Source organism: Falco peregrinus, chromosome 7 (assembly GCF_023634155.1).
Source record: "Falco peregrinus isolate bFalPer1 chromosome 7, bFalPer1.pri, whole genome shotgun sequence".
Classification (NCBI taxonomy): Eukaryota; Metazoa; Chordata; class Aves; order Falconiformes; family Falconidae; genus Falco; species Falco peregrinus.
In genome coordinates, this window is record NC_073727.1 from 73,917,227 (window position 1) to 73,935,718 (window position 18,492).

Sequence of the window (18,492 nt, forward strand, 5' to 3'; positions counted from 1 at the left end):
CGTTGTAGCTGCAGTTTAAGGATCTTTACCTTCATGGTCTGTTTGTCTTCTTCAGTGCACGTGTTCATAATCTTATCCCCAGATTTAACAAGTTCATCTATAGAATCTTTGTGCCTCAAAATCTCCATGGTAAAAGCCTTGGAACACAATAAAAATTCATCAGCAAAATAAATAAAAAATAGAGTACATGCAGCAAAAACTATTTTTGAAGTGCATTATGACAGACTGAAAATTAAATCATGCCAGTACATTTTCTAGATGGAGAGTGTGCCAGCCAATAATTAACATGACAGCTGAAAATGCATTTCTTTTACCTTTTGAACTTGTAGCTGAGCTGTGGTCTGGTCTTGCTCAAGCCTAATATCACCCAGAGACATCAGTTTCTTTTCTGTTTCTGCAATCCAGGCAAATTCAGCATCAGCTGCTTGATCAAACTAAAAGAGAAGGACACGAATTAGTTCAGTGGTTCTACACACACGGAATTAGAATGACTGTTTCAAAAATTTTAAAGAATGAAAAGCATACTTTTGAATTGTTAGAAAGACAGCAGCTCACTTTCCATATCAGGTTTTTATATAAATGAAATGCTACACCCAAAATGGTACTAAGAGATTGTAATACAAGCAGCTTAATTCATAAGCACGACAAAGCAACAGAAGCAAATATATTTTTCCAAAGCCTACTGCTAACAGACATGAGAAAATAAAAAGGCTTATAATTTCAGAATTTTAACCAGACTGTTTATTTTCATTTTATTCTGCTTTCACATGTCTTTTCCATCTCTATGTTTATTATTACTGCTAGCGTTGCAATTATCTGAATAAACAGTTGTTTGATGTCACCCTTTTAATCTTAAGAGCTGCTCTGGTATTAAGTGATAAAGGCAGAACAATCACAATTTAACTGAGTCAGTGGCAAAACCTCACTGAATTTAGAGAAGACAGCATTTCATCCAAAACTAGACCTTGGATTAAATATGAAAATTCTTCAGGGCATTTGGTTGCAGCCAGTCCTTTTCCGAAAAGATTAACTTTTAACTACCATTAGTCAATGCTTAAATGTTTCAGAAATTACCTCTAAAGCACTAAAGTAATGAGAGGATTTAAAGGATCTGTTTCTTACTAATTTACAAAGGAGAGAATGAAATCCTGAAAAGAAGTCTGTGGAGATTTAATTCTTCTGACAAGTAAGACCAAATTTTAAAAAATCATACTTCTCTGCAGTTCAAGTTTATAGGCATGTGGCTTAGTATACACATGCTGCAGTACTCAACGGGGGCAGCTCTGAGATTAAGTCATAGAGAAACATCACATGTAATAAACAGATGCACAGAACAGTCATCGTAGAAACTACTAAAACCTAAGCTATTTATTTTCAACTCTGAGCCCCACTGCAATTAGCTGAACATTAATGACTGTGAGCTATTGTGAAAGCCTATCAGGACGTTTTAGGTCAGACCCTGTATTTGTGTTGTTGATATCCACACTCTCCTCAGAAGTTTCCTTCTGACCACTCCCAGTCCCTCTTGCCTTTTAAATCTGCTGGTCTACAGCCCTGCTTCTGTAACATAGCTGGAGTTCACCTTAGCTACTAAATCAGTCTCGTCTTAGCGGTTAATCACAACCCACAGAGAAACAGAAGAAGCAGTTCTGAGATTTCATTCTTTATGAGTCAACCTTCTTCATTCTTTATAATCCACTTGTGACATGAAAGAGAGCACATTCTTTTTCACTATATGCCATTTCTCATGTGAAGTAACAGAAAGTAAGCTTTGTCCCTAAACATTGTGACTTCCTAATAGAAAGGTGCATTCTGAAACAATCGGCACTGTAACCATCAGCACAAAGCACACATACCAGTGATAGTTACATCCTAGCTTCAGAAACTGCAGTTCACAACAAAGCTCTTGGGAAGCTCATATATTTATGATCCAAATGAAGGAAATTAAGAAGGTGATTTATATCCGTAGGTATGTACTATTGAGAAAATATTTAACGGAAGGAACAAAAATCAACACATGACAGTGAAAATTCTTGATTATATGGCATTGAGGAAGGACAGGACTCTAACCCCCATTTGCTGAGGGTATAGGATTTCCAACTTGTGTTCAAATAGAATATTAAGACATCAAAAGCACAAAATTGGTACTCTCTGCATCCAGATTTTGAAGTGTTTTCTTCCCATTATGTATGACAGTTATTTATGAGCCCTGAATTTCACTTGTTTCACTATAAAACCATCTATTTCATCTCCCCCCAGTTTAACCAAGCATAGTTCATTGTGGTACTTATTCTTTTAACAAAAAATGATTGAATTCTGAACATGATGACATTGTGATTTGCTTCATGAATGCTTTCTAAAGCACACTCTACAGCTGCTTTAGCTTCTCCAAAAATATGTTTTATTTTGCAATCTTTCTCTGAGCTAAATGGGAAGTAGCTTATCCTTCACTGGAAGTGTGTTAATCCACTTGATATTTATCACAGGATATGGTGTATAGGAGCATACTGTGGCAATGCAAATTGGGCTGCAGTGGAGGTCAGGGATACGCAGGACTAGGGCGCAATGTGGGCTCACAACATTAGCTAGCAGAGAGCAGCTCTGGACCTTTCATGCCTGGACCTGAATCTGCTGAACTTGTGCTAGGGGATGCAACATATTCAGAGAATTCAAAAAAGTTGAAGGACAGCCAACATATACTCTCCTATCTCACCTTATCACTCAAAAGAAAAAATAAATCACCCTTCATTTTTGAGGATTTGGCTAATGAGACAAGATAATATTCATAGCAAACCCCTTAAAAAGAAACGTGATTTTTAATCTCAGCTATGAGGTGATCTGAGTTACTGCCAGCCTCTTTTAGTCAGCTTTCAGCAAACTTTGAAAATATCACACGTTTTCTCCTTGTCCTGTTAACTGTTTACGGGAACCATGAGCATAAACAGAAATCTCACCAACATTTTTATGCCCAAACTTTAGGCAGACACTAGAAAAATCCTCTTTCCATGATGCACCTATAAGCAAACTTATATATGGAACTATTTAGTGATTAAATTAGGCTGTCAGTTCTCAAAGCAAGCCCATATATATACAGTTCCTTGCATATATAGAAACCTTCACATAACAAATAACTCAATTTTTGAGCCCCAAGAAGAAAAGTATTTTGGATATGAATAAAAAAAATTGTTATTTAAATCCTCCACTACAGCTTGAATAAGATGATCCAGCTTTTAATTGTAGAAAGTACAGAGGAGCTAGACAATCAGCTGATGCTAAAAGGTGTGGCAACTCTAGTGATTTCAGTGTGACATCCAGTAAAATTGGCCGGGGATCTGGACCAACAGAACATGATCTACAAAAGACATGGGCCATTCAGTTCTTACTTACACAAATTGCCATTTATGGAGCCACAGGATAGTTACAGCAATTTTAGCTACAAGACTGATGCCTGCCTTTTTGTTGACACAACAGTGTAGAGATTACCCGAGTTCTGGCATTCGTATCTTAACAGTGAATTCCCATTTCATTCAAACAAGCCTTTTGCTGCTCAAGCACAACAAACTTTTGGCAATATTATTAAAGGACATCTTTTGTTGAGGTGCACGTGGCCAGAAACTGTTGTTGCCCAAAGAATTTTCAGTACCTGCTGGGATCTCAGGATGGCAGCATCAATCTCATCTCCTTTCTGAGCGATCGTGTCACTCACTAATCTATAACGCTCATTGTCCTCTGTTATCATTTTGTCAAGCCCCTCTCTGGCCCTCCACGGCACCAGCTCCAGAAAGGCACTGCCGACTTCATTCAGAGTGTCCAGTAAGCCTTTGTTGTTCTTTGCTTCTTTTTTCAGCTCCTGAAAAAGGCCATTCAAAGTAAACATACCAGCATAAAAGCTGCACACGCACAGCTTGCACATGTTTGTTTGTTTTTTTTTTTATTCTTGCAGCTACTCCATGGTTTGAGAACTGAAGAGTTTTCAACACAAACCAAAGAGATAACTTAGCATGCTTATTTTCAGCTCAGTTGTATTAGCTTTTTGATACTGTAACCTGTTTGCTAGAAAGGTGTGTGATTCTTGAAGAGAATTTTCTACAGAATACATCTTAAATAGATTTCTCCAGTCAATATGACAGTCTGAAAGTCTTTATAATTTCACAAGAGTTTTTAAAGAAGCAACCAAAGAAAATAAAACTAACAGATATTCCTTGCAACCCGCAACTCCATAAGGAACTAAATCACCAGGAAGTGAAATCAGGCATGCAATAAAGCAAAATATGAGGAATTCAAGTGATTTCTTAAATACGCAATGACTGGATTAAATTCCAAACAAATCCCCACACAACACTTCAGGAAGTTTTTACCTGTACAGAAGCTCCCACCCGCTCTTTCATTTCTTTTTAGCTATATGTAAGAAATCTAATGGAAAGATCTTTTTTAGCTTCCCCCGCTAACATCGTCCACACCATCCAGTTTATACTACAATTCTTCTCTTGAAATATTGTTAAACAAGATTACTATACATATTTTAAACGCTGACTCTCTTTATACTTTACAGGATTTTATCTACGTCACAACTAAAGAACCAAATAACTTCGACAACTTAAAGAGTTTTCCCAGGATTAAGTAGCTGCTACAATAAAAAGGAAATACTGTCCTTCTCTTGTGCTAAAAATAAACCTCAGCCCAATTTCATAAGTGATTATAACAGATGACTCTGGTAAGTGAATTTGATTCTTAACTACTGTGACATTTAGTCAAACAATCTGATGCCAAAATTAGTTATTCACAAAACAACTTCATGCCAAACTCAAATTAACACAAAACCTAGCTGAATCATACAGCAATAAATAATTCACAGGTTCTAAAACCTACTTTTTGTCTTTCTTGTGCTTGGCTTAATTCTTCACCCTTTGGTATTTGAGTTTCATATGAGAGTAACTCCACCTCCACTTTGTCAAGCCATTTGCAGAGCTCCTCGTGAGTGGAGTGCAGTTGACCTGCAAGCTGCAGAGCCTGCTCTAAGGTCTTAGATACATCAGAACTCAGTTTCATAATGTCCTTGTATCTTGCTTTAATGCCTTCCAGTTTATCTTGAATTATTACAACTTCATCACCTAAAATAACAGAGAGATGTTATTTCCTAGGATCACAAATATTTAAAAGGAAAAAAAAATAATCCACCAAAACCAAACCTAAATCCCAACCCCCACCCATTACAGAAATCTCAGTATTTAATTTATAAAATAACCCAAATAAGATTTTAAGGTAAATCCTCAACTGTTGTAAGTTATCCCACTGTCACTGAAGTCCACAGAGCTATGGAGTTTACCTCAGCTAAGGATCTGTATTTCTGTCTTTTTTCTGCTTTACTGAACTATTAGAAAGTAAGGACTTGACCCAATATTTAACTTGAATACTCTTTAAAAAAAAAAGCCAGCCTTAAATTCACAATACTTCTTACAAAGGCAAAAAAAAAAAAAAAAGTTATTGGAGCGTTATTGAAAATGTGAAGAATAAAACCCAACAAAAAGATTTTCAATTACTGCAGTATTTGACATCACTGTACACTCTCATTACTACCCATTTGCAACACAACTCAACAGGCTAAAATAAAAACAATGTACTGAACTTTAATATTAGAGTGTATTCAGATTTCATTATACACTATGCACAATGTCTAAGTTATGAACAGAAAAGGATACCCCTCGACTCCCAACCATATGTGTCTTTATTAAAGAGTTCAAGTACTTCAGAAGTACTGGAAAATATGGACAAATGCTGACCTACAGAACAGACACGTCATGTACAACTGGAACACAACTTTTCCCACAGTATTAGCTTCAATGGGTGAAGCTTCCCTCTTGCAATAAAACGTAGTCTAATACCTCATTCATCTGTGGATGCCTGCAGGGAATTGACTGCGTCCACTGCCAAACAGCCCTTCATTATGACTAATGTCCATAACTTGCTATTAGAAATGGAATGCAGGTTCACTAAAGTAATTTTTCACTAAAAATAATAAAGGATTCCTGAGCCAAATTCTCTACAGGCAAAAAAGGACTTCTACTCACTTACATTAATAGGAAAATTTGCCCAAAAACACAACCTACCATGACCTCAAACCTTTATTAAAATAAACAACTATGACTGCTTTAACCAGCAATTATGGACTAATATTTACAAGTTCCACTTTAAATTTTCTCATAAGCACCTATAAGTACAAGAAAAAAAGCCTGACGAATCATAGTTTTATATAAGCTCTCACCTGTTGTTTGCTTGAGAAGCTCTAAGCCATTTTGTATAGCCAAATCAACATTTTGTTTTCTAAGAAGAATCTCTTCCTGAAGATCCTAAGGGAAAAGGCCGTTTGTGTTAGCACAGACATAAAAAATTATATTATTCTTATTTGGAATAAACATATTGGCAATTTAAACAACGTATATTAATGAAAATAAATGAAGTATGAAAATATAAATCAAAATTAAAAATGGATTAAATAATAAATGAACAGAAATCAAAATACCAGTAGTTCAGTGTGCTGTTTCTCAAGTAATTCTGTGTTGCAATCTTGGACTGACAATTTGCTCAGCTTATCATGGATTTCATTCAGCCAGTTCATCAATTCAACTTCATCCTCCCCAAAAATCTGAGCATTGCTGTAAGCTTGCTGAAGAAGTTCAGACCTGCTGCTGCTCTTCTCTTGAATTTCAATGTATCGAGCCTGAGAAGAATCTAGCTTTTCCTGTACCATATCTTTATCTTCCCTGGAGCTCATAGACTTCAGAGACTGACCAGTGCTAATGGCCTGATGTAAACTCTTACTGTGAGCTAGGACGTCATCTTCTATGGCCTATATTTTTTTAAATAATGAAGAATAATGGGAAAGAAAGATCAGAAAAAAACATAACTGGAACTCAATAAAAACTGAATGAAAAAGGACATACTGCCAACGTAAATATATAAAACTCAAATTACAGAAAAAAAATCAGTATGGTAAAACATACACCGCAACAGCTTTGCCAGTTGTGTTGTACTTTACAGAAGCGTCTAAAAAGAATGACACAAGCGTGTGGTTTGTATCTTACTTTATGCTGAGATATTTGCTGCTGCAGTTTGGAGGCCTGCGTTCCAATAGGTTCTGCATTTGCAAGCCTCTTCTCTGTGGTGGTCAGCCACTCCACCAGTGGCTCCAGAGCTTCATGGAACTGCTGAGCTACCACTGAGATGCTTTCCAACTGACGGTTCCTACCAACACACCAGGAGAAAGGTTATTTTTTGTGGTGAAGTAAGTGCAAAATAGTTTCAAAAAAACCAGAAAAGGACCCCATGAAACCTTTGGGAGGAAAAAAATAATTCTGTCTTATTGTAGGAACCAGTCACCAAATGAAATAGAAATACATCCATGATACTCAATGAAAACCAAGGTAAAGTACAAATCAAACAAAATTAAAAAAAAAACAACAACCAAACAATCAACACCTTCAAAGCTGTTTGGAATTCTTTTTGCTAATATGCAAGTTTTGCAAATAAAAAGAATATCACTTTGTTTATATACTTTTTGCAAAAAATAATCTAGCACTCAATTCAGCATGACATTGCTTTATACACAATTATTATAGTTCTCAAATTTCTAGCTGTCTCGAAGTATGAAGTTACATTCCCTTGACTGTTACACATGTTTTACAGTTACACAAAGGCTTTACTGAACTAGAATATATTGTTATGCTTCCTCAGCATTGTAAAATATCTTTAAACATTTGTTCAGTGCTGTGAACAGAACTTTTTGGTTCTGCTTGTGTTCTGGATAAAAGCTCTTAATGAAGTTAGTGAGATAACATTAACAAAGCACAGACACTTGACATCCAAAATAAAAAAGCAGTATCTAAAATATTTCTTTCAGGTTATTACATTTCAGAGAAGGCTCTTGATTACAGGAAGTGTCTTCTCTACAAAAATGGTGGAACAGATTTCACTCCAGCAGACTTTTAAGAGAGATTTGCTCCACGTGAAAAACATCACAATATTGTCTTTCAAATAAGGTAAAAGCTAGGTTCCTACGTGCTTCCCAAGGCTTATAAACAAGGTAGACTTGACACACTGAGCCACAGAACACTTAGTGAAGTACTCTACATAGTTTTCAAAATCATCCTCAAATCTAATCTTCATTTCTAGAGACCGGACGAAGAAAAAAGGAGAAGAGCTTGTGGCTAATAGATGGCTTAGAAAAAGTCACAATCTGATTTTTAATTAAATATCACCAGACTGGGAGAATGATATTAAACATGACATTAACATTTACCCCAGCTAATGAGTCAGATGCCTTCAATTAAAACAAAAAAAAAAACACAAGGAAAAAAAAAAAAGAGGAAATAATGGTCTGAGAGTGGTTGACTACTAAATAAATTATCATAGTATTAGTATGAGGTAACAAAAGATGTTCAATGCAAAGGAATTAAAGAGGGGCTCCCAGAAGGAGTAGGAGGCAACAGGTGAGTTCAATGCTACTCTAAATGCCTAAATCCCAACAAATCCATTTATTCTTCACTGTAAAGCTTCACTCTTCACTTAAATTCCTTTCCTTCAACTTCCCAAGTCCTTTCTTGTTCTCAGTTATACACCTTCTTCAGGCCACCTCTTATGCACACTCTTCTCTAGTCTAAACCAGGCTGTCCTTTTTCAAAACCCCACCCACAAAACACGTTCAGCAACCCTTTTAACACAGATTTCTTCAAAGACATTTTACTGTTCATAACTTTCCAGGTACTTTATACGCTGACAGCAATTTGTAAGTCTAAGCATGTGTATACACAGATACCGTGTGTATGGTTTTTGTTTTGTTTTGCTGGATTTTTTTACTTGAAATTTGAATTGGGCTGCAATGTCTTTTAGACACAGTGTATTCTGTATATTCTACATACTCTGATGGTCCTTTTTCTTATTGAGAACTAAGGGAGCTCTGCACCTCGCGTAAGTTTACACCAGCAACTTACAGTATGAGGATCTCTACGCTATAGGAAGTAATTATATGGATGAGACCAAACAGAAAAAAAGGAAGAATTGAGTGCCCTCTCTTTGTAGCAGCATGTCAGGATTTTAAAGTTCCACGGGAACATCGTTACTATTTGTTAAATATAAAATCTGCACTTGATTCTATGCAAAATAGATTCTTGCACCAAGAAACTTGCATTCTAAGGAACTAACAGAGATAAAATATTCAGAAGAAACATATGCAGTTAATCCTAGCAGATTATTTTTTTCCTAAACCTTTTTAAAAAGCTTTTGCTCTGTTGAAGTCACTTCTCTCCACTTTTCCTTCAGAGGACCTATTACATCAACATCAAGTCACAATAATGTAATGTAATAACAAGAATGATAGTATTTACAAGACTTCACACTAAAGAGTTCCACGTGCTGCTTCTAATCACCTATCATGTTATTATCTACACTTTTCAAACCTATGAAAGAATTTCAAGTACCTTGTTTCAGCTTTACTGAGCAATGCATCCCATCGACTATCCAGGAAACTCAATTGTTTCAAGATTTTCACCCTATCAGCAGGTTCAGCTGACTCTGCAATTTTCTCCCCTTCACGCTTGATCACCTCAACAGTAGGCTTGCGGTCATCCAGCAACCTCTGGAGAAGCTACAGAGAAAGCAATCACGCACCAGTTATTAAGATACATTGTAACAATGCAAGTGTAAAAACAGAAGGAGCTAGACTTCTTGAAGACCTGTTAAAAGCAAAAAAAAGAAAAAGCAATGCCTATATTGTGATGAAAGTGTGAATAACACTAATGAAAGAGACACACACACACACCCCCCACACACCAACCCACCCCATCCACCACTCCACCCCCCAACACAGGTTCATTTTTGCTTAATTGTTTTGCTATGAACAGCAGAGTTTCAGCAAGCCCGAACAACCTCCCAACCTCCTTGGTTTCTATGGGGCAAAGATGTGTGGCAGCCCGAAGAGTGAACGTACAGAGGAAAAAGTTCTATTTAATACCACTGAGGGAAACAAACTATTTATAGAGTATCTGAAATATTTCATAGGCACGTTACTGAGAAAGCTCCTCGTCCTTCTAGATTTGCCAACACAAAGATAACTTGGTTATATACATACAGTGATAGGAAAATATAAAAACTATTGTATCTCATCACTTGTTTGAGATGGAATTGAGTTCATTGAGGTAGTCCAGTAAATTAACTTCTCCATGAAGAATAAAACACACCTCTGTCTACAGTCCTCCCTTTCTCCATTCTCTAGTTGCCTTCGGTAACATTAACATTTTGCCTCTGCAGATGTACCATGACAACCTCTATTGACCATAACTTTATGTTAAATCTCTGGGTGACAGTGGGCCACACAGTCCAACTGCATGGACTACAGGTTTCATGAGCTACATTATGGTTCTTTTTTCTATAATCGTTACGAAAATTTGTGAAAGTTGACAACACTGATGGTGCTTCCACATGAGCACAGGCCATTTCCCAACAGCACCCCACCTAACTATCAACAACGATCGGATCACAATCAGGATTTAAAGCCAAGTATTTAAACCCATAATCTGCAATGCTACCTTGGAATTATTACACTGAAAATGTACTAGTTTATATTTCCTGCTTTCCAAATGGCCCAACGCTGCACTTCATGCTTTCTCTTCTTCCAATGGACCTTTAACAATCCTTTCCAGAGGGTGTTAATAATTATAACCAGAGCTCAGATTGCACAGTGTATTCTGTGTCTTATGTCCCAGAAGATGAGTACTTTTCCCAGCCCTGGACAGAGCCCTGAGTATCGAACAGATGGCTGCTTTAAACACCTCAGCACACTTCAATGTAATACAATACACTTGAACAGATTTTATGCTTTGCAAAAGACTGGGAATTTATTCTCACTGATCTAGTGGAAAGAGATATTCTGAACACATTTCACTTACTTTCTGTTCTTGTATTTGGGCCTTCACAACTTTGAATTCAGCAGATGGTGGTTTCTGATTAGCCACAAGGTCTTCTGTATCAATGAGCCAGCTAAGCAGAGATTCAAGGGCATCTTGAAATCTCCCACAGTGAAGGAGGGCTTCCTGCAATTGCGCAGCACGCTGGGCAACCTGAAAAGAAGTAGAGGATTGGACCATGCTCACCTTTTCTTTTTACTTCTGTGAAATAAGTAGCCAAAATCTGTAAAACATCTGACAATATCATTAGGAAATACTCTCATTTTCATAGCTATTCGTAACAGCACTACGGCACAATTTAGCATTAATCTCTTGGGACTACAGACATCCAATGAAAAGACGAGGTTGCCTCTCGGTAAATCAGGCTGTTCTAGTAGTTCCTTACAAAAGATACTCCTCTTTTATATAGCTACAGTATCATGAAGTATACTGACTGACAGGATGTTTGTGTCTTTATTTTCCTTAACTGGCTGAGCCAGGAAACCAAAGTAGCAACTCTTAACAAGGGGCAATAATAATCCCTTCAAAGGGAAGAAGAAATAGGAAAGGAGAAGGTAAATGAGTGAACCACAGGTGTCTGTGTTTCTGCTGCATCACTCTTTCACAAAGACATAGCAGAGGAAAACGAGCACCGTTTCTACTTTCCACCCTTTCCATTTTCCAACCGCAGCTACTGCTGGAAGAGGACTCTCCAAAGCATAGAAAAACATCTACAGCCAGCTTTCCAAAGCAGTGGTATCCTCCAACGTCTCGAACAATACAGCCCTTAAGATGCTATAAAGGAAATATGCCACTAGTCACACAAAGCTGGGCCATATCGCTGCTCTGTGCACTGTACAACAGCATACACGAACAAATACAGTGAAAACACGTATGAACAAAGGAAGACTGAAGAACTCTTTGAAAGTGGCTGGCTATAAGTGGTAACATAGCTACCTTTCCCATGAATGCGTCACAACTCCAGCCTCTTTGATTGGGTTATCAAATTTCCCTGCTCTGCTTAAGCAGGAAGGAACACGTTGTCCAAGAGGAGTCTTTCCTGAATAAAAATCCAGGGCAGACATACAGAAAGTTTGAAAAAAAGTATGAGTGATAATACCGCCTCTGGCTATTAGTGATAAAAATCTTGTCCTCAGAACGACCAACAAAGTGATTGTGTAAAGTAATATAATTCATATTCTTAGTGAATATTTAATTTCCTGTATTTTAAAACACATCAGCAACCAAATAATCAAAAAGCAGAACACAACAAAAGCAGAATTGTATACAAAATAATAACCTTCTTATTAAGAGTCTTCCATCGGGTGTTGACATCTTCAAGGTCACGTTCAAGGTTTTCGGTGTTGGTACTTTTAGCAGCACTTTGAATAAGGCCTTGACCCAACCAATTTACCTCCTGCTGTTTTACTTGCAGGGGTTCGATTTCTTCTTTCTGGAATACCTGCAGTTGAAATCAGACACACATGAAACGTATCTTCTGATATAAAATCTATGCCTCTGGTCTTTACATAACAGTCTGCAACAAAAAAAAAACCTGCTGAAAATTGGTGTTTAAAAGAAAGGAAACCATTCCTCATGAGCACCTTTTTTAAAAAAATAAATAAATCTAAATAGAAGACTCAATCTAAACAGAGTAAATGGAACACAGCAGAGGGAAAATAACGTACATTTCCATGTGTAGTTTTAGACAGGGGGAAGCAATAACTTCTAACAGGAAAAAACTCAATACTAGAGAAACTCATTTGTTTAATTATCTATCTACAAAGTCTACCAAAAAATGGCACAGAAGGGCAGTTAAGTTGTCCTCAAATAAACAAACACACACACACCAAGGGAGACAACTGGGCATTTTTTTCCAAATTAGGACAAAAGCAAAAGTTTTAAGTTACAGAAGCAGTGAAGGAACAAATATTTTAAGGCGGTTCTTAGGAGAATATAATGGTAACAAGTGAGGAGGAGGCACTACAAATGCTGCTGAACAGTATCCCAGTGGATGCCCAAGCAAATGGGTTTTCATTCAGAGGGATATTCTTGCAAATTGCCAGGGCTTTGACCACACCCAAACAGCAGTTTGAGCACTCCTCTGTTTGCTTTATTTTACTCTCTCAGGTATTTAAGCTTTCCAGAGCCAGATTATTACCATTAGCAACAGCAATGTAAATCTGCATTTGTATTCAGCTGCATTAGGCTGCACTGACACCAGTGTCAATGAGATCAGAAAATGGCCCGAAGCCCCTGAATTAATTACGAAGGCCAGTGAAAAATAACCAATGAATAAACAATGCTAAAGAATGCTCAACTTTTGACCCTAAATCCTTCTATTTCTGTAGCAGCATTCAGTAACAGTTTCGGTGTACACTTAGCACATTCAAAGCAACCTTTCTCAGCATCCTGAAAAGCAAGGATCACTTTGAACCTACCAGTGACTCTTCTTTTGCACTAAACAGCGTGGCAAGTGACTGCTTTTAAAGCAGCAGATCTCAGGTGGCTGAGCATGCTTCCATCAGCTTGACAAGTCAACCTAGAAGCTAGAGCAACTACACTAAACTCGAGGGGTTAAATAAATCAAGCACCCCTAAGAATTTTGTTCCTGTGGACAACAAAAAATAAAAATAAAAACTGTAAGCCTGTGGTTACATGAAAACTGAGAGTGCAACCAGCTGGGTACTCCCAGAAAAAGGAAAACGCTTGTGTTTTTCTTGACTGTAGGGTAGGGAGGAGGCAGAATAATATTTCCACACAGAATCAATAACAAATTCTTCTTTTATGTGCCATAAAGCCTCATCTTTTGAGAGCAATGTCCTGCCACAGACAGGACTGATCTCCATAATCTGCCCTTTAAAAACACATGCATTCTTTGCAGAGAGAAGCTTAAAAATAAACTACAATTATTGCTGAGGCCAAAGTTTACCAGAACAACTTAGCAACAAAGCTTCAAGTATCTCAGATTTCAACCAGAGTGGGAAGAAAAAAATTACAGACCCGATAAACACCCTTTCTTTATTACAAAGCTTCACTTCTTGCTCTTTTACCTCATCCGCCACTTGCAAAGCACTGCAAGATCCCGTACTTGTAAAATACTACTGTAACGTCGGATCTGCTTTCTGGCACACAAATGCAAAAGGCAGCTTTCAGAAGAGGCAGTTCGCTTTTAATCCGCCTGCTTTGGAAACCACAACGATCTGATACTGTTGCTTATACCCTGATGATGACTAAGGCTGCTCAGGCTGAGCACAGGGGCTGTAGCTGCCCTTGAATGGCACTGCCTGTAGCCCACACTGTACAAACACCGAGCACCGACATGGCTGCACGCGGCAGAAGGCACTCCACATCAGGAGTAACAGGCACCAGCTGGACAATAAATAATCCTGCCCTGCACAGCTGGAATTAATCATCCCTCAGAATTTGCCCCCAGTTCATTTTCTCTACTGACCATCTCACCTATTTTGGATATCCCATGTGTGCTATGCAAATGACACTGACCACTGCATCTGCCGAGTTACTTAAAAGAATTAAATTTTTGCAACAAAACTTAAAGCTTTAAACAAATTATCTGTAAGGCTGCATTACAACTATTTCACAAATCTATGGATATATTTTTTCTAATTACCTTGTTAGACAATAGGCCATTGCAGACTGTATCTAAGGTTTCCTGGATGCCAGTAGTCCAAATATTGCCTTTACTTCTCCCTGGGAAAGCTTTTGGACAGTTTACAGTACTATCTAATTCAAGCTGTTGCACAGAAAATGCCATTTCATTTGAGCCTGTACATGCTATACCAGATTCCTCTGTATCAGATAAAACCACGCATTTTGCTAAATCCAAGTCACTCGTATGTACAGCAACAGTTGTGTAATAAACATCTACATGAGGAGATACATCATCCATGTAATCCTGCTCTACTGTTGTGGCTTGTGTTTTAATTTTTTCATGAACTTCACATGCATTTTCCACTTCATTTTTGCCGAGGGAAACACTTTGTCCACCACCCTGGAGAGAATCTTCCTGTGACAGAGTTTTCTCTTTGAATCCTTGTAGGTGAGAGCATTTCCCCCCCATATCTTCCTGATCACACTCACATGTCTGTGCATTGCTTTGCTTTACATTTCCACGGGGTACAATGTCACGCAAAGCCAATCCGCAGCTTTCTTTGACAGGGACAGGGACACTACTGCTTGCAAACAGTGGGGTTTGCTGCTCTCTGTAAGTCGCTGGGAAACATGGTCTGAACTGACCTACTGCGTGAATATCTTCTGCAGAAGATAAACTTCGTATTTGTGTTTGCTCCCCTGCTAACAGTGTATCTTGTTTTTCTTCCCTTTCTGTTAGAGGGCTGCATAAACCAGAATCGTCCTCTTCCGAGGTAAGAGAATTCGTACCCCATTTGCATTTGCCCGGTCTAGCTGTGTCTGACACATCTGTAGCTTCGTTAAAGGAACATTCACTTTTATTTGTGTAATCTGAAAAGTTGGGTGGAACAAACATTCTCCATGATCGCCTATGCTCCTTCTTTTCTGTGTGAGACTTTGCTTTTGGTAATCCAGCTGTCCGAATTATATCGCTGTTCAGTTTGAGAGCATCAAAGATCATTTTTTCATCTAACTTGTTAGCTTCACGGCTTCGGAGCTCAAAAACACTGGAAGAAGTAAGGGCACCATTGGAGCACAAAGTGCTGATGTCCAGTGTTCTGTGACTGTAGGGTAAGGTCCGGTCTGTGAAATGCCTCGAGGAGAGGCTGCCCTTGGAGCCCGAATCGATCTGTTCATTCAGCCGCACAGTGTCATAGATGGACCTTTGGGGCACATAGCAGTCCTCAATATTTAGATCTTCATCTTCTTCCCCTTTCCCAACACATGGGGGATTCTGACGCAGGCAGTCTGGCCTGCTAAGTGGCTTCCCCATCCTGAAAGTATTCACACAAGTACACCACTATACCTCTGTTTTCATGGATACAGGGGAAACATTTAAAAAAACACTAGCATCTGAAGAATTACAGTAAACTTGCCCTTAGCTTAAGATGCATAGATCCAAAATACACATCATAATTTATGAGGTGGATGAGGTCATTCATAATCAGTGCATGAGTTTAAAAGAAACTTTACCTGGATGTGAGGTCCGTGCCTCCCCCCCACCCCACCCCCCCAAAGAAAAAAAAAAAAAAAAAAAGTGCTTCAGTAAGAAAGTAACAGAAATCTTCCAACGTCACAGAAAACCAAATTACAGCAAAAATGAGCAGTGGCTCAAATATTTCAAACACTCCATGGAAGGCTTCACTTATTTTTCCAGGTTAGAATCTGTATCTGAAATCTCCCAAATAAGTCTTCCGAATGAACGAGCATTACAGAAGGCAGCATATTATCTTCTGTAGGTGATGGCTTAACTGTAATCCCTTTAACTGGTTTGCAGAGTCCCTCTCCTTTATAAATAAAACATGGTGCGGCAAAGACAAAATCCACAGTGACTTTGTACGGTCCAGGCCAAGGCACAGAGAAAATCTTGGGGTGGGGGTGGAGGGTCGGGGGGGATAAGTTAAATCCAGAACAGTAAGAATAATAAACCAGCCCTTTGCTTTTTTGGCAGTAGCTATAAATAACCTTGATCCGAAAGGCAGCTTATCCTTCTCTTGTACCCGGCTTGTCCGTGGTGCTTCCACGAGTCCCACAGGAAAACATCACTTTCCAGCAGCCAAGCCAACGCGTCCTTCGAGCAGACAGTCGGAAACCAAACGTTTCAGCCCGACTGTCCCAGCACCATCCCGGAAAGCTGTTTAAGGCAACCGCGACGCCGAGCGAGCGCGGCGTGTCCCCCCGAAGGCACGGCAGGTTCCCATGCGGCAGGTCCCGGCTCCGAGCCGCAGCCGGCGGCGGCCCTGGCTCCCTGCTCCCCCTCTCCGAGGGGCCGGGGGCGGGCGAGCCCCCTCAGCCGGCGCCGCCGCGCACCGTCCGGCCGAGCCGCCCAGCTCCCCCGCTCGCCGCGCTCTCCCGCGGGCCGGCGGCGCCCTCCCAGCGCCGAGCTGCAAGAAACGCCCCGTTTCGCTCTTCAGGCAACATCTGCTCCCGGCCTGCCCGCTCCGGGGGCTCCCCGCCTCCCCCGCGCCCCCTCAGCCCGCCGCGCCGCCTGCACTCCGCGCTCAGCGCCCCGCCGGTGGCGGGCGGCGGGGGCAGGCGGCGGGAGGCCGCACGGCCCGCCTGGCCGTGACATCACGCGCGCCCCGGCCCGCCCGGGAGCGCCGGAGCAGCCGGGAGCGCGGCGGCAGGCGGACCCACGGCGCCCCCCGGCCCGCCCGGCCAGGTGAGGCCCCACGGCGCCAGCCCGCTCGCCTTCCCCTGAGAAATCCCGGCAGCGACAGGCACCGCTCTCAACCGCTCCTCCGGTGAAGCCATCACTTCACTGGGCGCATCCACACGACAGTTAAATCGAAAGTTTATCCGCGCGTTAGTTTTAAAAAAAATCCCCCGGACGCGTCTTCAGTGACCAGGTCGTGGCACAGCTACACATTGCTCCGTCCGACACGCAGAGAGATGCTCGGTGCAGCTGTGGGTCTTCGGCCAGGTTCCTGGCTCTGAGGGAGCAACTCAGGGTGGCGGTGCCTGACTGCGCGGCCACCCTGCCCCCACCAAAGAAACGTTAAAATGTTGGGGGAAAGTATCTATTACTTGGAAGACTTTTTTTTTTTTTTTTTTTTTTTTTTTATGGGATTTACAGGGGCACAAAAACAGTCTAACAGGACAAAGATTCGGGTTTGGGTCATCTGTGTCTTTTAAATACTGTTCAACACTTGGCATCTAGCTCATCATCACGCAGGGGAAGGGCTGGGAGGCCCACAGGTCTCACCAGCAGCACAGAGAAGCTGTCATGACTAAGCTGCTCTGCTCCACTAGACACCACATGCCCGACAACCTACGCTGCTTGTGTGACAGCGGCCACCAGTTACAGTGACAATTCAGACCTCCCTTTAAGGACAGCATATAGCACTTAGTGCTAAAACTGAACGTAAGGCATTAACTACAATCAGCTGGAGCTTTCCACGTTAAGCAGCGGGCAGGATACACAGTATGCAAGAAATACAAACACACCACACTTCTTGTTTGTTGATGTACTCGATACAGAGTCAGCTACGTATCAAAACACTGAAGTCATGTGAGACATTCTCTCTTCCTCCTCCCTGGTTAGCAGCCATAATATTAAAATTATGCCAGATACTCACCTCTGGATTCTCTAGCTAAGAATATACACTATAATGGTAAAGATGAGAAAAGCATTTTTTTGAGTTCCTGTCACCTGTGGTTATTCTCACTCAAACCACCCACAAACAGATCCTTACTGAATTCAAAGAGTGCCGCACCATTTTATAGGGGAAGTATATAACTGAAATTGGTCTGTATTTGTTCAATGGCAAAACAACCGTATTAACATTTCAAAAATATCTTACCATTTCTCACCTTATCTACTGAAGACTTTCATATGACACATCAGTCACTTTCAAACATACTACTTCAAGAAAAGTTTAAACACTTGCTTATTTTACCTTGG

The 18,492-nt window shown here is 40.0% G+C and overlaps 1 protein-coding gene across 1 annotated transcript in view; it reads right to left on the minus strand.

The window, feature by feature from the left end:
* Positions 1–18,492, minus strand: part of LOC101923360 (dystonin) — a 303,205-nt gene that overhangs the window by 55,350 nt on the left and 229,363 nt on the right. Inside the window, 10 exon segments of the mRNA XM_055811183.1 lie at positions 30–137; positions 315–434; positions 3,644–3,850; positions 4,870–5,111; positions 6,263–6,347; positions 6,521–6,847; positions 7,083–7,242; positions 9,474–9,640; positions 10,941–11,111; positions 12,238–12,399. Of these exon segments, the coding sequence (XP_055667158.1) occupies positions 30–137; positions 315–434; positions 3,644–3,850; positions 4,870–5,111; positions 6,263–6,347; positions 6,521–6,847; positions 7,083–7,242; positions 9,474–9,640; positions 10,941–11,111; positions 12,238–12,399 (1,749 nt within the window).